The sequence below is a fragment of the Lepidochelys olivacea genome (assembly GCF_965140295.1).
Source record: "Lepidochelys olivacea isolate rLepOli2 genome assembly, chromosome: 3".
Taxonomy (NCBI): Eukaryota; Metazoa; Chordata; order Testudines; family Cheloniidae; genus Lepidochelys; species Lepidochelys olivacea.
Genome location: NC_140413.1, coordinates 169,192,267 through 169,212,573, shown reverse-complemented (window position 1 = coordinate 169,212,573; position 20,307 = coordinate 169,192,267). Strand labels below are relative to the sequence as shown.

The following is a 20,307-nucleotide window of genomic DNA, read 5'->3' as shown; positions in this document are numbered from 1 at the left end:
GGACATGGAAAACCAAAAGAGAACTTTATTGTGGGAGAAAGCTTTCTAATATTGAACACAGACTGAACTGAATGATGGCATTTTAAATCACTCAGGGAAGAAATAGAATGGGAATTCTAAATAGAAGAGTTTACCAGGAAACTGAAGTGCTTAAACTCCAGTAAATCCTTGAGCATGTGTCAGGGAATATGATAAGGTTGTCCTTATGTATTCAAAGTCCTGTTTATTATGACCATAACAAGAAATTGCTTGATAAGGACATGAGATAAAAGTTTTGGGCAATCTTTGTTTTTCTTTCCCCTATGGTTACATTTACTACTTTGAGAAGAAAAGAAGGCAGCCAGTACCAGAGTTTGCTGCATTGCAGATGCCTTAAGCGTTGGGATCACCACTTGCAGAGAAAAGAGACACTCCACTGAAGCTAGAGATCTAGGCTCAAGCTGACTTTTAAGATCCTGATGTTTAGAAGTACAGTGAATTCCCTGAAGCAGGAGTTTTCTCACCTTGTCAGATCATGTTTTCTTTCATTTTAAATATTTGTGGTAAAGTCTGAAAAATTTCTCTTCTGACTAGGACAAAAGAACTTTTGTTGTATTACTTATACAGGCCCCTTTGTGCTAGGCTCTGTATAAAGGTATAACAATGGGATGGTCCTGCTGCCCCTGAAAATGATATTAGAACAGCATGATAAGCATAACAGATCAGCTGTGATTTTTTTTTCTATACTACAGATTCTGTAATCAAAGATTGATGAGCTAGATCTTAAAATCCATACTCAGGCAACATTCAGTGGGAGTTTTGCCTGAGTAAAGACTGTATAAAAAGTAGAAGCTCTAATAGGTCCCAAGCCTGTGCTGTGATCTGCCAGCACAGCTCCCTGTGAGGAGTTCCGTTGACTTCTGTGTTCTTAGTAAAGATTGGATTTGTAAAGACTGAATACATAATTCCTGTATTTAGATAAATGCTTGTTGAGGATTACTGTGTGCGTTCAGATTCACATGAATTTATCTGCATCATCTGATGCCTCACCAGTTTTAACCAGTGACTCGAAACACATTTTTCAGAGCTACTTTTTATTGTAAAGACTGCCAGCAAATAGTATACTATCTTAGCTTTATAATTATGCTGGTTTATTTGGCTTTTATATTATATATTTTATGATGTAATCATCATTGTTATACTGTGCAAATGCCTTAGCAGAGATGGCAGGTGCATTATAAATAATTTGTTTTATTTATTATTTGGGAATACCCATGCCATATGTCACCAGACAGATGAGATCTGCAGTGAAGTTGTAGGTCTCACATTTGAATCCCTGTTGCACATCTTGGGGGGGGGGGAACCTCTCTCTAATTTCATACAGGTAATAGGCAAAAGTCCCTTTAAAATTCTAGGTTTCTGAGAATTATATTTAATAACGATAAAATAAATTGGCGAAGTTTATTTACATTATTTACTTTGAATATATTCCCCTCCCACCCCCGGAGTGCCCGCTCCACCGGTGTTTTTTCTAATCCATTCATTAGGACACTAAACAGACAACAACGAATTCCGTATCCCGGTTTGTTATCTGCTTATCTCACAGTCATCTATTTCTGCAGACAAGCCCCTAAATTATATGTTCCCAACTGACATTGCACACTTTTAGAATTCTGTAATTATTCATGTTTTGGACACTTTCATTCTTCAGGGATTACCAATTAGAAGATTGCCACAGGCAGCATTGCAAGGGAAATTAGCAAAACCAGAAGAAGCAAGAAAAAGCACTTTAGAAGTGATAAATCCATCTCTCAGTCAAGGACTTTTTCTCTTGTTTGTGCTGCCTGTTGGGCATCACTGCCGCAAGACACTCCCTGAGAAAGAGAAGAGAAACAATCTATTACAAGCAGTGTCTTACTGAGAACAGCTATAGTTCAATAAACTTCAGGTGCCAATGCACATTATTCTGTGTGGAGAGGCTCTTAGTCAGCAACTCAGCTGGCAGAATGCCAGATTTAGTCTCAAAAACACGTTCTGTTTATGGAAATGTACCATCGCTGGTTGTGCGGCTGTTGCCTTTCTGTTAAACTGAAGCTGATTCCTCTGAGTCTAGGTGAATTAGTTAGGATTTCTAGTGTGCAAGAAGAGCGGCATTGTTTTACCCACATTTACAATGGAGGGGTGGGGTGGGAGAATCAGCTACTGAAATGTCATGAATGGGATGGGGGGTGAAGTTGCTAGGAAAAGCAGAATGCACAGAAGGGGAGAAAAATACTGATATGTTACATGCTAACTAATCAGCTGGCCAAATTCACCACTGCCATAAGTGGTAACTAGCTCCATTGAATTAAATGGAGTTGTGCCTGATTACATGAGGACTAAGGTTGCTCTAGTAAAACATGGGATAATGTTACATTTGAAATCTGTTCCTCTCTGTAGAATTTACAACTTTCCATTTAACGCTTATGGGGCAGAGGCTGCACTACTGTTAAGGTCTAGTGGGAGACTCCTGGCTAAAATACCACACAACTCCATGGAAGTGTATTCCCTAACACATGTTATATACTGCAGTTTCCTACCTGCCAACACTTTCTGCTAATTTTGAGCCCTCTTTACAAATGACAACTCAACCACCCACCCCTATTTGTTTTTAAATTGCACCAAAAATTAAAATCATGACATGCTCCTCTGCATGCAAAGGGCTGCCTGTGGTTTTGTTGTCAGTGTACAGAAGCTGCTGGAAAATGGTTCATAAGACGCGCACCAAACTAGCTCAGACAAGCAAAAAATGTCTGCTTTTGAAAAAAGCCTGTTGAAATTTGTTTGAGAAGTCAAGTGCACAATCCTAACTCTTAGGACAGAATCTACATCGTTACTGAATGTACAGTTTATCATTCAGAGGTAATACTATTACAGGAATTGGCGATTCTTGAACACTTTCTCGAAAGTATTCAACATGTACATGGTACTCATTAACATAAGGGGAAAGTATGCCCTTCCCCCGTATCTTTATTTTCCAGACATATGGCCTAATATTGAGATGTGCTGAGCATCTGCAATTCCTGTTAAGGTCAGTGAGAGTTTTGGATACTTTGCCAGTCTCAGGTCACGTCCACGTTTATTGTAATCTCAGTACAAGAAAATGAGCAGTCTTCTGTTTTTTCATATTTCCCTCATACAGCACATTATAGTGGGGCAGACTGAGAGTAGGTTTGAGTAAGAACCACTTTTCAGACTGCAGTTCCATGGAGACCTTATGATTCATTTGTTCTGCCATTTGAGCAGAGAAATAGATTTTTCACATTTTAGAATGAGAAGATCAAGCATCTGCCCTCTGCCTCATCACCTGAGGATGTTCAGTGGCATTAACAACAAAAGCTATCAAGAAGTGCTCAAGGCCATCAGAAGTGTCAGAACCCAGACCATGCACATGAGCAGATGGTATGAGACAGCTCACTCACGATGAAAGTAACCATTTCTCATCCATGAGACTATAGTCGGTCTGATCTAACTTCCACCCGTGTAACGCTATTGCTGTCACTGGAGTTACTCCCTGTTTTTACACGGGGGTAAGTGAGAAGAGTCAGGCGATGCTTCTTTGTTTATCTTTGTGGGACATATTCAGTCCATGGAAAAGATTTGCATAATGATTGTATTTGTTCTGATTATAATAGACATCTTTGTTGAAGACTATGGTTGGCCAAACGCTTCCCAGATGTGCTATGCTTGCACCTCGTTTTGATTTTGTTTCCAGGAATAGCATCTAGCTCATCAGTCGTAGGGAGAAATTGAGTGAAAATGATTATTTAGTGATCCTTCTTTCACAGCAAATTGAAGTAGTTTCTCAACAAGAGAGAGTGTGTTTTGAAAAATGTAGCATAAGAATCCAGGGTCTGTTAATGTGAGTAATGCAGTCATCCTGCTAAAGGATATGTTATTGAACTTTAGTTTATTATTCTGACAGTTTGAAATTGGGCCTGTCAGAATTGGCATGATCCAGAGTGATGCTCAGCACCCCCAGGTTCCATTGCCTAGAGCTGCAGTGACTGAGAACCCAATTCTCTGAAAGTCAGTGGTGCTCATCATCTCCCAATATTTCTCTGTGAGATTGGGTTCTCAGCCTCGTACAGTGGAGTCCTGGTCTCTGACTGGGGTTCCTATCACTACAGTAATACAAATAATGAACAGTCTAGAACTGTAACACATTGTAGTAGGAAAACAAAAAAGTAGGGTCAGATCCTCTGCTGGCGTAAATCAGCATAATTCCCCTGAAGTCAACAGAGCTGTATTGATTTACACTAGATGAGGATTTGGCCTATAATAAGCAAATATAATTCAACAGGTAAGATGCACAGTATTTTAGTGAAAGGCAAGTTACACAAGTACTGAATCAAACTGGGTATGCTTTCAAAATAAAAAAAAAAGTCTAGAAGGTATTTCGGTACACGAAATAGAACTGTCAAAAGTAAGTTCAAAGCATCCATGCACAATAGAGGCTCACTGCTGACTGCACCATAAATGGAAACTTAATCCCTGTTTTGCACGTGTTTGGTTTTTAGATATGTAGAATTGGCAGCATGGCTTTTTCACTAAATGTGCTAATGCTTCCGTTTTGAGGGTTAGCTTCCTATATAAGTGCATTCCTACTTTTCCCCGTTTCTTCTGCATATGAAGATCTTATTTAACTATGTGCTGAATGCACATTTGTAGGCATAGGCATCTTAATGTTGTGCAGCTTTAGCTTTCAAAGCAGAAATTAATTTTTTAATTTTTAAAATGTCTTGAAGATAGAAATACATATTTGCAGATAATTAGAGATTTCAAGGATTACATTTTGCTAACTGTTTTAAAGTTCTTGTCAGTGTTGCACAAACTGGCTGCTGGTCAGTTCTAAGTTTTAGTTTATTGTACTACCAAGAGAGAGCCTAGACTGTTAAGGTTTATAACTATAATAATTTATTGCAATAGAGCAGTAGATAGAACTTGTTTATTAAAACAGCATTAAAACTGTATGGAATGTGCTTTGTACCTGCTGTTCCTCATATATATTGCATTAAATATATTAAGATGAAATCAGATCATCTTCAGTGAACCAGATGACTATGAAATGGAAACAACCACATCTCCATTTGTCATTTCTTCCACTGGTGGGGCAAGATTGTGAAGCATTCGAAGGAGGTCTGTAATCCTTTATGGGATTCACACCCATAACTCTTCTAAAAATCAAAAGAATATACCATGGTACTGAATACAAGTAGCATAGTAACATTGAGCATTGTACAGAATATTATAGAGAGGACAATATTAGAGTGTTCATCTTACTGTGGGAATTTTTCTTATTGTTTAATTAAAACCTTTCTTTCAAAAGCTCATTTCTGGTGTGTTGTGTTCTGTGTACATGATCCAAAATACAGTGGCAATGCTGGGGTCATGTAACTGGGACATACTCTGGAAGTGTCAAGAATCCCAATGGAAACTTCAAAAAATTCTGACAAAAACATGGCAGTGAAGGGGTTTGTGATGGGGTGTACAAACTCCACACTGGGCCCAAAGGAATTGAAGGACAATACTGAGCCCCCACATAGCCTCGTCCCTCCAGACCTGCCGAGTGCGCTCTAGCTGGAGAGGAAGCTTAAGAGGAAGTAACTCAGCTTAGAAGGGAAAGGCTGGGGAGGAAGACAGACTGCCTGCTGAGCCTGGTTGGGGCTGAAGGTTTAGTTGTCTTTTCTTTTCCTTTCCTATCCTATATTGGACTTGGAGATGGAGGGTAGGAAGTGACCCAGGAAGGCAACTCCAAAGCACTCCAGAGTGCCGACACTGGCTCTCCTAGGGCCCTGGGTTGGAGCCCAATGGAGTGGGAAGGCCCAGGCTCCCCTACTGACTGCCCTTGTTGCAGGAGGGGCATAAGCTTCATTTCCACCGCACTCTCCCTCTAGTAAGGAGAGGGCAAGGATGTTAAAAACCCTGAGCTGAAGCTAAGCCCCATACAAGGGTTAGGAACTGGACTGACTTTCCTGGTGGAAGGCATGATACTGAAAACTGGATGCACACTCGGCCACTTAGCCCTCTGAGGTCTCTATTAGAGGATTAAATGAAGTTTATAGCAACTTATGTAACAGCTGTCAACAGGCTGTGGGTGTGGTTCTCTCAGGATGGAAACAATCATTACATTGTCATATATGGTGGCTTGCAGTGCATCCAGGTTGTGCACCATGGGGTTATTGTTACATATGGTATCATGTCTGATTGCTAGATTCAAGTAGTGTTGAACAAGGATGATATAATATCATTAATTCAGTGCAGTATGATTACGTATACTCTCCTTGTGATTTACAGAAGTTACCTCACTTTTGCCAAATATCAAACTGAAGAGCTGTTATATAGTCCTCTTATTTTCCTCTTTTTCCCATTTAATTTGTGGGCATTGACAAGTAATTACATAAACTGTATGTGTTTCCCTTGCTCTTTTATTGTGAAGTCAGGTTGGTTTGTTTCAGATGTGAACCAGGCAAACATACGTAGTATTTTAAAAATACATGAACAGCAAATGTACCATAGTACCATAGATCTTTGTCGTAAGCCGGCCTCCCCAAATCCCAGCTCTTCAGGCTTTTGGGTGTGCAGAGCCTTGCTCTCCGTTTTCTTATGTGCTCAAAAATGAACCAGGCACATTTTCAGACAGTGCCCGGATTCTGATCTTACACAGTGGTATAATTCCACTTACTGCGGTAGAGTTGCTCCTGCTTTACACTGGTGTGAATTCAGACTCTGCTGTAGTCCGTGGAATTATGCTAGTGTAATAAGATCAAAATTAAGGTTACAAAGGCCTGTGGGTCTATGCTGATTTACACCAGTTGAGATTCTGACTTCTTTTTCTCCCTTTCCAATTTTTGTAATAAATACTGTCTTCCTGTGCTTTCATTTTTCATTTTAACTTTGCAACTATTTTATAAAACCTGTAAACTCTCTCAACAGGAGAGAGGTTATACAAAACAAAGTTGAGTTGTGTCTGTTCTATGTCTTTTAAACACCATACATGTTGTTGTTGTGAAAAGTGTTGCCTTGAGACTATTGGAAGCTAAAAGTCCTCCAGTTTATCCATAGAATAGGTACAACACAGGTCAACAGCAGTCTTCCCGCCTCCATGCCTTAACCTTGTTCTGGATGGGATGCTTCTAGGAGCATGAGGACAGTTCAGTCTCCATGTCTGTTCCTGTCCTTGTCTTCTGTCTTGAGACTTCCAATGTGGGGACTATTCAGGGTCAAAAGTGGTGGCCATTTTATGATGCATATCTCTATCCACTTGAAACTAGACTGACATTGCAGCTTTTTTCACATAGGACACCTAAGAGCTATCAGATGATAGCCTGGGTTGGTAATAACTGAAACTGTTGTTTTTGAATTGGTGACCTCATGTTGAGAGATGTGGTTATCCTATTACCATTCTCCGGAGCCATAGAGTGCTCTTCTCACCCCTGAACTCCAATACAGATAATTAGTTTTTACTCCTAGCCACAAAGTCTTTCAGAAAAATTAAATATGCATTGTGTGCACCATTTAAAATGGAAGAATATAACTGCATAAGACTATTACAATTTTAGAGAAGTGTGGAAGGCAAATCTTGATGTGTGTCGAAACAGGAAGAATTTGGAAATGTCCCAGTATGCTCTTCTTGTTACTTTACGAAGTAAAAGGTGGGGAGTCCTTTCAGGAGAAGGCGGTGTGTATGGGTATATAAAACTGAAGATGCTCATGCTCAAGTCTTTGGTAGAAACTCCAAGAATAGTATTGCTAACAGCTGTTACGTGGGGGAATGGGAGTTTGGTTTTTTTCATTGAATCAATGGGAAGTAATTCCATTTTCTGTTAAATTCTATACTTTTTGAAAGCTTGATATGTATCTCTGTCAGGATGATACTGATAACAGCATCATTGATTTCCCTGGCTGAATCATCTATTCAGTGGGTCATGTCAAGCATTAGTTATATTTAAAAAAAAGTTTACATGTTGTTCTCAGCTAGAGTGAGCAGTTGTTTTGAATTAGGTAGCGCAGCAAAAGTTAATTGCTTACAAAAGGCTTTCAATTATTTTATGGCAAATAATTTAAGCCTTTCTAGTTAGGGTATGTTAAAAGCCCTGTGGCATAGCTGTGGTTGGCCCAGGTCATCTGACTTGAGCTTGTGGGGCTCAGGCTGCAGGACAAAAAAATGCTGAGTAGATATGCAGGCTTGGGCTGTAGCCCAAGCTCTGGGACCTTTGATCCTCACTAAGTCCCCAGACCTCAGGCTCCAACCCGAGTCCAAACACAACCGTTTTTCAGCCCCAGAGCCCAAGCCCCGATGGCCCAAGTCAGCTAACCTGGGCCAGTTTTGGGGTTTTTATCCCTGTGTAGACATACCCTTCATCTCAAACTAAGTTCCTTACCAGAAATAAGCCTTTATATGTAATGTTGTCCTTTTTGATCTAGGTGGCTAGTCAAAGTTCGGGGCCTTGTAGTTTGTTCCAGCTTGGAGTAGAAATTGATGATGCAGTTGGGTATTTTCTTTGATGAAATCTTGTGTATTTACAAAGAATCTACAAAGTCCTGTTTCTCCAGGAGAAACCAAGAACAAAAGGAGCTGTTTCTTATCTGACAGATCCAAGCTCCTTTCAGCCTGTGTCCCTGAACAGACCTCTCTCTGGGCTTTTGGCTAGGGTCACACCACGCTTATAGGCAGCTGTTGCTTGGCTTTCTTGCTCTGCTTCAGTCTGTCTGTCTCTTGTCCTCCCTCCCAGTTTGTCTTTTTCGCCCATAGACATGCCACCCACCTGGTTAGAACAATACCTATGGAACCCATTGCCCACACGGTGCTGATTTCTGGACAGGTTCTGTTAGGCCTTGTTTTAGATGTGGCCCCTTAACTGTCTCTTACAACTATATTAAAATGAGAAAGGATGTATTTATGCATCAATGTCGATAGGTTTTAACTCCGCTCATAACAAGGTTTAACCCAGCTCGTAAACAATATTTGTATAGCTGTGCCATTATTTACATCCAGCTGGTCTGGGAATGTATTGCAGGTCTCCTACTTTCCTTAGAAAAGTATACGCAGATACCAAGTAGATTTGCAAAATTCAGATGACTAGTTTTCCTGCAATTTTATTGATTTGTCAACTACAGTTCATGGGCTGGATGCTCCAGATTTGGCTGAGGGGTATTTTGGAGCAAATCCAGAAGAGGGGAACAAAGATGGCTTTAAGCCACCATTGTATGTCTAAACATCTCTGCCCAGGTCCACACACTTGGGTTAGCAGGGCTCGTGGTAGTGCTCTAAAAATAGCTGGGTAGACAGTGCTTTGAAGCTGTGGCTTGTGCTGGAGCTTGGACTCTGAGGTCCCTCCGCCTCCCTGAGTGGCAAAGTTTACACAGTTATTTTTAGCAATATAGCATGAACCTGAGTCTGTCTACCCGGGCTGGGAGGCTTGCTTCCGGGGCTATGAAAACGTACCCCCTCAGTCCTGGGGTCTCCAGGCACTGCTCTTGTCTCTGGTGCTGATCTAACTTGTACTGACTGCTGGTAGTCCATAGGGTTATTTTACCAGCTGGATGTCAGATGGATACAGGGCATCCCCTCCAGGTGTACTTTTCCCAGGCACATGCCCTATAAGTCAGGCTGCGGGTAAGGGGAGTGGCACAGGGGCTGCTATAGATTATTCTACATCATCTATATAAGATGCGAGGGAATCACCATGGCTGATTGTGCTGTTTTAGTGCAGCTTTGTTGGAATGGCACAAAGCAGCCTTAGAGAAGGAGGAGGAGAGTAGTTGCTTTATGTAGCAATTCAGGTAAAAGGATCTGCCTTTATCTACAGCTCTTTACTGCATGAAGCGCACAGACCTACTAGTTATGAAAAGGGTAAGAGAAAAATTAATGTCAACACCAGGACTCAGATTTATAGCCTCCATGAACTTATACCATCCTGCGTGGCCCTGCCTTATTGAACAGACATCAGGTCATGGAAATTCTCAAACTTGACTATACCTGAATTCAAGTCTTTCCTCTAGATGATTATCTGACATTTAATGTATGTTGTTGCATAAATCACATGAAATTGTACGTTCTACTTCTTTGATCTATCTTAGGCATTGCCGTTCATAGTATGTAGAAGTAATTTTATTGTAGTTAATTACATTTATTTGATTATGTTGAGGTTGAGTGTTTCTAGGATACTCATCGCTGTTGTATCTGAGCACTTAAAATACATTGTATTGTTTTTCTTACAGAAGTTTCGATGTTGGACTGCATCATTTTCTTATCAGGTAAGCTAATGATATCATTAAAGGGCAGCAGAACTCCAGTGAGCAGCAGGGTTTCTTGTTTTAGGCAGTGCTGCTAGTGCCGCCTATTTTTAAAGCTATATGACAATTTTCCTTACATCAGACCTTGTTTTCGGTTACTTATAACTTTGCCAGACTGTAAGTGTTCAGCCTGAAATTTTCCATGTTGGGTGTCTGCTTCAGGGTGCCTTTTGAAAATCTCAGTAAAAATGGTTCAGCCATTTCTGAGAATGAGATAAGACGACAATACGTGCATTGTTTTGCCATGTTAAAAACGTTCTTATAATTATTTAATTGAAAAGACCCAGGGTGTCTATGCTTTGGTGTAAGGATTTGAAACTTCACAGGGGATTGGCTTTTTGGCAGGGATGTGCCTTTTGTTGTCCCCGTGAAAACCCTGCCTTAGTCAATGCATAAGACAGACTTTGTTCAGGCAATGAATCAGGGTTAGATAGAGAAGGAGGCTGTTGTCCATAGGACCCAGATTTGTTGCAGAAGTTGGAAGGAGTGTAGCGAATGATGCAGGGAATTGCAGGAAGAGAAAAGGGGGTTTCATGGTTAAGACAGTTGACTTCTGTCCCTGCCTCTGCCAGAGAGTTCCTGTGTGATGCTGGACAAGTCCCTTAAACCAAACTTGTAATAGGTGGCCACTAATTGTCTTCGTGTGTTCTTCATTTTCTGGGTGTCCACCTTGAAACCATGGAGGTCTGATTTACAGAAATGTTAAGCACTCAGAGCTGCAACTGAAATGAATTGGAGCTGTGCCTTTGACATATGAAGTGCTATATAATGCTAAACACTCTGAAAAATCCGATCCTAGGGTCCCAAATGGGGCACCCAAAATCAGTTGACACTTCCTTTTATATCTGTGCCTCAGTTCCCCCTGTGTAAAGTGAGGTCCATACCATTATCTCACATAATTCATGAATGTGACAATAAATTAATTTATGTTTGTGAAGCATTCAAATACTATGATGATGAACACCATAGAAAAGCCCATGAAGAAATTAATAATTTGGGGTTCAGAGCAGCGTTTGAATAGTCTGCGGTAAATAATACATGGGGCCAAATGTTGAAAGTTGAGGAGAAACAGAATTATTGAACAGCTGCTTAGTAAGCACCATCCATCACTGAATGAGATGTGAGTCCTGTGGAAACAACAGTATGTGAACATGTAATTAAAGTCTTTTATCATCAGACATTCTCACAAGGGCTCTGAATTAACGCGGCACAGACAACCTTAATTCTGGCATGTCCTAACTCTTGAGTGCTTGACTTTGCAACCTTAATGTTGTTCTTAATGTAGTTTTTTGGATGTAACGGTTGTTCTCTTCACTGAAGCCAGATGGCTAAAATCACTAAACAAGTCTGCATTTTTAGTACACAGTTAAAGTTTTGAGACTATTGTACATTGTGATGACACTATAAATTCTACAAATGTATTTATGCGTACACTCCTACCAGCATTGCCATTTCTACTGATCATTTGATAGTTATTTTTCACAAAAATATGTCACAGGTGTAAAGAGGATTGTCTCCTTAGACTATGAACAATGGGATCTCCTGAGAATACAAATAATCTCATAAGTGAGACTTCTTTCAGAGTAGCAGCCGTGTTAGTCTGTATTCGCAAAAAGAAAAGGAGTACTTGTGGCACCTTAGGGACTAACCAATTTATTTGAGCATAAGCTTTTGTGAGCTACAGCTCACTTCATCGGATGCATAAAAGTGGAAAATGCAGTGAGGATGTTTTTATACACACAGACCATGAAAAAATGGGTGTTTATCACTTCAAAAGGTTTTCTCCCCCTACCCCACTCTCTTGCTGTTAATAGCTTATCTAAAGTGATCACTCTCCTTACAATGTGTATGATAATCAAGGTGGGTCATTTCCAGCACAAATCCAGAGTTTAACAAGAACGTCTGAGGAACGGGGGGGGGGGGGGGGAGAGTGGGGGAGGTAGGAAAAAACAAGGGGAAATAGGTTACCTTGCATAATGACTTAGCCACTCCCAGTCTCTATTCAAGCCTAAGTTAATTGTATCCAATTTGCAAATGAATTCCAATTCAGCAGTCTCTCGCTGGACTCTGATTTTGAAGTTTTTCTGTTGTAATATCGCAACTTTCATGTCTGTAATCGCGTGACCAGAGAGATTGAGGTGTTCTCCGATTGGTTTATGAATGTTATAATTCTTGACATCTGATTTGTGTCCATTTATTCTTTTACGTAGAGACTGTCCAGTTTGACCAATGTACATGGCAGAGGGGCATTGCTTGCACATGATGGCATATATCACATTGGTAGATGTGCAGGTGAACGAGCCTCCGATAGTGTGGCTGATGTTATTAGGCGCTGTGATGGTGTCCCCTGAATAGATATGTGGGCACAGTTGGCAACGGGCTTTGTTGCAAGGATAGGTTCCTGGGTTAGTGGTTCTGTGTGTGGTATGGTGGTTGCTGTTGAGTATTTGCTTCAGGTTGGGGGGCTGTCTGTAGGCAAGGACTGGCCTGTCTCCCAAGATTTGTGAGAGTGATGGGTTGTCCTTCAGGATAGGTTGTAGATCCTTGATAATGCGTTGGAGAGGTTTAGCTGGGGGCTGAAGGTGACGGCTAGTGGCGTTCTGTTATTTTCTTTGTTGGGCCTGTCCTGTAGTAGGTGACTTCTGGGTACTCTTTTGGCTTTGTCAATCTGTTTCTTCGCTTCAGCAGGTGGGTATTGTAGTTGTAAGAATGCTTGATAGAGATCTTGTAGGTGTTTGTCTCTGTCTGAGGGGTTGGAGCAAATGTGGTTGTATTGTAGAGCTTGGCTGTAGACAATGGATCGTGTGGTGTGGTCTGGGTGAAAGCTGGAGGCATGTAGGTAGGAATAGTGGTCAGTAGGTTTCCGGTATAGGGTGGTGTTTATGTGACCATCGTTTATTAGCACCGTAGTGTCCAGGAAGTGGATCATTTGTGTGGACTGGTCCAGGCTGAGGTTGATGGTGGGATGGAAATTGTTGAAATCATGGTGGAATTCCTCAAGGGCTTCTTTTCCATGGGTCCAGATGATGATGATGTCATCAATATAGCACAAGTAGAGTAGGGGTATTAGGGGACGAGAGCTGAGGAAGCGTTGTTCTAAGTCAGCCATAAAAATGTTGGCATACTGTGGGGCCATGCAGGTACCCATAGCAGTACCGCTGATTTGAAGGTATACATTGTCTCCAAATGTGAAATAGTTATGGGTGAGGACAAAGTCACAAAGTTCAGCCACCAGGTTTGCCGTGACATTATCAGGGATAGTGTTCCTGACGGCTTGTAGTCCATCTTTGTGTGGAATGTTGGTTTAGAGGGCTTCTACATCCATAGTGGCCAGGATGGTGTTTTCAGGAAGATCACCGATGGATTGTAGTTTCCTCAGGAAGTCAGTGGTGTCTCGAAGATAGTTGGGAGTGCTGGTAGCGTAGGGCCTGAGGAGGGAGTCTACATAGCCAGACAATCCTGCTGTCAGGATGCCAATGCCTTAGATGATGGGGTACCCAGGATTTCCAAGTTTATGGATCTTGGGTAGTAGATAGAATATCCTAGGTCGGGATTCCAGGGGTGTGTCTGTGCGGATTTGATCTTGTGGTTTTTCCGGGAGTTTCTTGAGCAAATGCTGTAGTTTCTTTTGGTAACCCTCAGTGGGATCAGAGGGTAATGGCTTGTAGAAAGTGGTGTTGGAGAGCTGCCAAGAGTGATCACTTTGGATAAGCTATTGCCAGCAGGAGAGTGGGATGGGGGGAGAAAACCTTTTGAAGTGATAAACACCCATTTTTTCATGGTCTGTGTGTATAAAAACATCCTCACTGCATTTTCCACTTTTATGCATCCGATGAAGTAAGCTCTAGCTCACGAAAACTTATGCTCAAATAAATTGGTTAGTCTCTAAGGTGCCACAAGTACTCCTTTTCTATAAGGGAGACTGTTATCACATCTACTGTAGATGTATCAAAAACAAGTCAATAGTAATGCTTCTGTCACAGGAGAGTCACTTTCAATTACTTCATACTGAGGAATGTAATCAGATGTTACTCTTATAAAAATATACAACAGTATTTTACATCCCATTGAGACGTAACATTGGGTTTGCCAAAAGAAAAGGAGTACTTATGGCACCTTAGAGACTAACAAATTTATTTGAGCATAAGCTTTCGTGAGTTACAGCTCACTTCATCGGAATTCATTCAGTGGAATGCATCCGATGAAGTGAGCTGTAGCTCACGAAAGCTTATGCTCAAATAAATTTGGTAGTCTCTAAGGTGCCACAGGTACTCCTTTTCTTTTTGTGAATACAGACTAACACGGCTGCTCCTCTGAAACCTGTCATTGGGTTTGCTATTTGTTTGTATAATCACGGCACAGCAAGCTGCCACTGAATTTGTATGAGCTGAAAGTTTTCTTTCTTGTTTGAGGCCCCATTCTTTAATGCTGCACAGAGGGCCTCCTTCAGTAATTTGTTGTTCTGTCCTTAATGACAGGATAGACACCATTGATTCTTGGAGCCTTAGACCGTTGGAAGGCAGTGTGGTCTGGTGCAGTGTCTCTCAACATTTTTTGAAGCCTGCTGCCTTCCTAAACTGTGTCAGGGAGTTCTCAGGGATCGGTGCCAGTCCACGGACCGGTCATTGGGAAACCTGGGACCTGAGTACTATTCCCAGCTTTGTGTTTGATCTAGGGCAAGTCAATTCCTCTCTTTGCTTTCAGCATGTAAGACACATGAGCTGACATCTGAACCATAAGCTCTTTGGGGCAGAGACTATCTCGTATTATATGTTTGTACAGCACCTAGCAGGATGGGTCCCCCAATCTCAGTTGGGGTTTCTAGGCACTACTGGAATACAAATGATAAAAAATAGCCACAGAAAGCATCAGAAAAAGTAGCATCTTCTGAATATTTTTTTAAATGTGAGAACTGCCTACTGCGGTGCAGCCGGAATGTAGGAAAAACAAGAAGTGTAGGTCCAGCAGAGGTAAAATCAATCCTAGCTAAAAGGACAAGCTGTGCCTAATCACTTATTAAAATGCTAATTAAAGAGGAAAAATAAACCCTGCAAACATTGGTGCACACACAGTAGGGTTGATTGAGTAAGCCACCTGCCTTTTAAAGGCAAGGCACAGAAATTTCAGGCACACAAATATTCTTTAATATGTTTAGTTAAAGTTGTCTGAAAAAAGGAATTCTCTTTTGTGGGTGCAGGGGTGCTTGAGGGGCACTTTTGATATTGTTCTAAGATAAACGGGGTATAAAAGCCCCACCTTTTAAATGAACGGGTGGGGGGAGAGGTTGCGGTAGAGTGCATTCTACATTAGAGAGAAACTTAACTGCCAGAGACTCCAGTCTGTAGGAACAGCCAAAGCAGGGACTGCAGCACTGTTGGGGAGAGGGCAAAATGGGGCTAAGCTGGGACCACCATTTCACACATCAGGCATCCCCTCCAAAACTGTTTAGGGGAGACCCTCCACTCAGAGCTCTGCTTCCCTCTGAAAAAAACTTCAGAGAAGGAGCCAGCCGGAGACTCTAGCCAGTAGACGCAGAAGTAGCCAAAGCAGGGACCTTTGGATATTTAGAGAACTCTCTACAGTTTTGACTGGACTTTGTCTGCCCTGTGCTGACTGTTTGCTTCAGCCTTCTCTCTCACAGTGTCATCACCTCAGCTTCACTCCACACCTGTCCTTGGTACCCTCTTCTCTTCCCTGTCCTCTCCCCCTCATCCCCTTCACTTTCCTTTCCCTTCAGCTGATCCTCCTCCTAACTAAACGGTTTTATAATGTCAGTGATTGTCAAGGTGTTGGGGAGACAAATAAAGCAAGTAAGCCCTGTTTGAAGATAGGGCATTTGATTAAATGAGATTGTGAACATGTGAGAATGTTTCCTCATATAATGCTAAATTAAGCCTCCTTTGAGGCAGAGCTGTGCCAGGGAAGGTAGAAGAGGTGCCTTGCCTGAGCAGCAGTACTGGAGACACCAGGCCTCTGAAAAGGCATAATGCCTTCAGTGCTGCTAGGAAAGAGCTCTTTCTTTACCTTTGAAGCACAGAGCAGAAGGACCACAATCCCTAGTCCCATCTAGAAATATACCTTCTGGAGTCACTAGCTCTGCCAAACACATTAGCTGCTAGCCCCATGCCTCCCAGGTCCTAGGAGGGAAAGAGTTCTAGCCTAATCCTTTTCTTTACCACACTTATATGGAACCAGCCATAATATGGCTCATAGGATCAAATTTTTAATAAGTGTGTGCAACTCCCATTGGCTTTGGTGAGATCCAGGACACCTGTATCTGAGGGCAGAATTGATGCCACACAAAAGAGGCATTTAGACTTCTAAATATGACTGTTATGAAGAGCCAGAGGATTAAAAGGGAAAGTCTGTTCTTCAGTCTATTCATCTCCTATTTTCATTCTTTGTGGACTCCCACTGGGTCCTGCATATATCAGTGCTACCAAAAGACTAACAGCATTTTGATAATGAACCATCTGCTGGGTTGATAAATGGCTTGTTCACTGAATTTAAAAATGAGGGAGTCCCTAATTAATCACCATTGTTTGCTCAGAAAGGCGAGCAGGGGATCAGCATTGTGAAAAATAGAAAAAGAAAAGTTTCTGTCACTTACACTTGCACACAATACCCTCCAAAAGACATCAGATTTCCTTATTAAAGCTTTTAACATTCTCTATCCACTTGCAACTTTTCCAGGAAATACAGCCACTCACTGAAGCTCAAGAGCCTTTGTGAAATATTTGTACTACCACCAGGGAATCTGTTCCCTCATGGCTGGTGAAAGCCAGCGAAGAACAACAATGCTTTCCATGCCTCCGTCAGAGAATCAAGCCTACCAACTTCCCCGAAAACTAGTGTAGTCTAGCCAATCCTCAAGGCTAACATCTGATGCAAACAATCTCTCCTGCTATTGTCATGCCTAAAGACTCATTCCTAGGCAAAATATTTGAGAATGTAGTGACCCCATGCTCCAACAGAATGTGACATCAGTCAACATCTGGATGCTTCTGAATCAGGCTTCATGCTGGGGCATAGCAGGGAGGCAGCCTAAGTGCCACTAAAAGCTGGCTTCTTCATGACAATGGACTGAGACCACATATCAATGCTAATACTACTGTCTTTCTGCTGCTTTTGACACAGTTGACCACAGGGTGTTACTGACACTCTTACATGATTATAGCTGGAATAGACAGCACAACACTAAAGAGGCTCCAATCATTCCTCTTCAAACAGGACTGTAAAGGGGCTAGGCCGGGGCTCGACCCTCTCCGGGGCGGCGGGGAGCCACACCGGCTTGCTACACACAGTTGACTTTGGGGAATTTGTCCGGCCACTGGAGTCTCCCTCGGCAGCCCTTGCGGTAACTGGAATGAGCACCGTAGGCCCGGGCCCTGGGTCAGGGCGGAGCAACAGTCAGTCAGTAGCTCAGGCCCTCAGGCAGGGGCCGAGCAACACAGCATGTGTGAATTAGCCCAGGCCTCCAAGGACCTGGAAGAGGGGGGGACTGCCACCCACGAGTTGGGTGGCAGGGGGGACGCAGGCCCACCCACTCCACTGCATCCCAGCCCGGGGCCCTAGCAGCGGCCAACGACCCACTGCTGGGTCAGTGGGGATCCTGACCGCAACACACTGACATGGGTTCTGGCAGAGTTACAGCCAGACTGAGGTAGGCTGTCCCTGGGCTACTTCCTAACTCCCCTCCTTCTGGTACCTGGGTCACGGCGGTCTTCTCCGGGGGGTCCAGCACCAGGGGTTCTTCGGGGCAGTGGACAAGCGGCAGGTCCGGTAACTTCCCTGGATAGCAGGCGCAGGGCAGGTCAGGCCAGTCTTGGTGGGGACCTGGGGCCTCAGGGTTTCCCCAGTCGCGGGCTAGGCTGGCTGTGTCTGGCCTCCCCAGCAGCTAGTCCTTTATACTTCTGGGTCAAATCTTTCTACTTCCGGGTTGCCGCCTGTCCCTCTGAGAGGTGGGCTCAGAGCTTCCTGGCTCTGCCCACTCTGGTGTCTGGAGGGGCTCGACCCTCTCCGGGGCAGCGGGGAGCCACACCGCCTCGCTACAAGGACCAAGAGAAGTAAATCCTCTTCTGCAAGAGCACCCAATTTTGGAAATCCACAAGGATCTGTCCTTTCTTCCCTTCTCTTAATGTCTACATAAGGCTATTTGGAAAAGTAAGAAACTGTGCACCACTGCCAACATTATGCCCATGAATGCCCATCTGTATATCTCATTTTCCACAGTTGCATTCAGTGCCATGAGAAGGATGTCACAGTGCCTAGAAAAGATCAACTCTTGGATAAAGAACAGCTGGCATTCAACCCTATCCACCAAAGTGATGCAAAGCTTCATGGTCCTGTTTGATTTATCACTAAACCTAAACCATCATGTGCATCAGTAGCACAATATGCTTTATTACCTGTGTAGCTTGCTAGGAAACTTCCTAACCTCCCACCTGGAGAGGAATTAAACCATGGCGATTGCTACATTTGTCACATTCATACTGGATCATTATAACTCATGATACCTGGAACTGGATACATATGCATTGCAGGGGCTCCTAGTTGGTGAAGCATGTTTCTGTCTAAAACTAAAGCAATAGCAAAAACTGTTTTTTATCCTCTGCTCTGGCACCATCTCTGCTTCTGATCTCAGTTCTAAACCATTATACCGATTTATTCAAAGCCAGCAGTGTTTCAGCACAGTCTAGAATCATAGGACTGGAAGGGGCCTCGAGAGGTCATCCAGTCCAGTCCCCTGAACTCATAGCAGGTCTAAGTATTATTTAGACCATCCCTGACAAGTGTTTGTCTAACCTGCTCTTAAAAATCTCCTATGAAGAAGATTCCACTCCCTAGGCAATTTATTCCAGTGCTTAACAACCTGACAGGAATTTTTTCCTAATGTCCAACCTAAACCGCCTTTGCTGCAATTTAAGCCCATTGCTTCTTGTCCGATCCTCAGAGGTTAAGGAGAACAATTTTTCTTCCTCCTTCTTGTAACAACTTTTTATGAACTTGAAAACTGTTATCATGTCCCCTCTCTGTCTTCTGTTCTCTAGACTAAACAAACCCAGTTTTTTTCATCTTTCTTCATTGGTCATGTTTTCTAGACTTTTAATCATTTTTGTTTCTCTTCTCTGGATTTTTTCCAGTTTGTTCACATCTTTCCTGAAATGTGGCACCCAGAACTGGACACAATACTCCAGTTGAGGCCTAATCAGCATGGAGTAGAGAGGAAGAATTACTTCTCATGTCTTGCTTACAACACTCCTGCTAATAAATCCCACAATGATGTTTGCTTTTTTTACAACAGTGTTACACTGTTGACTCATAGGTAGCTTGTTGTTCACTATGACCCCTAGATCCCTTTCTGCAGCACTCCTTTTTTAGGTAGATGTTTCCCATTTTGTGTGTGTGCAACTGATTTTTCCTTCCAAAATGGCGTACTTCGCATTTGTCCTTATTGAATTTCATCCTATTTACTTCAGCCTATTTCTCCAGTTTGTCCAGATCATTTTGAATTGTAATCCTATCCTCCAAAGCACTTGTAACCCCTCCCAGCTTGGTATGGTCTGCAAACTTTGTAAGTGTACTCTCTGTGCCATTATCTCAATAATTGATTAACAGAACTGGACCCAAAACTGATCCCTGTGGGACCCCACTCGATATGCCCTTCCAGTTTGATTGTGAATCACTGATAAACACTCTCCGGAAATGGTGTTCCAATCAGGTATGCATCCAACTTTTAGTAGCTCCACCTAGGTTGTATTTCCCTAGTTACATATAGCTACACTAGGGACCATTTCTCTAATTTTGACCCTCCTGGATATCTGTGCTCCTCTGGAACAGTACAAAGCCACAAAGGAAGCCAGTTAGAAGAGCTGGAGGTGAAGTATTCTCAGTCAAAGAGGTTCAGCTGTGGAACAAGCTGCCAGAGGTGGCCAGAGTAATCCAGCGTATGACCACTTATTGGTTGTGTTGTAAAACCCACCTCTCGGA

General features: G+C 42.5%; 1 protein-coding gene across 3 annotated transcripts in view; it reads left to right on the top strand.

The window, feature by feature from the left end:
- HHAT (hedgehog acyltransferase) overlaps positions 1 to 20,307 on the top strand; it is a 333,978-nt gene that overhangs the window by 89,354 nt on the left and 224,317 nt on the right. For all 3 annotated transcript variants that reach the window (XM_084624182.1, XM_084624183.1, XM_084624184.1), the window contains one exon: positions 10,243 to 10,278. In XM_084624182.1, the coding sequence (XP_084480308.1) occupies positions 10,243 to 10,278 (36 nt within the window). The remainder of the gene's footprint in view (positions 1 to 10,242; positions 10,279 to 20,307) is intronic.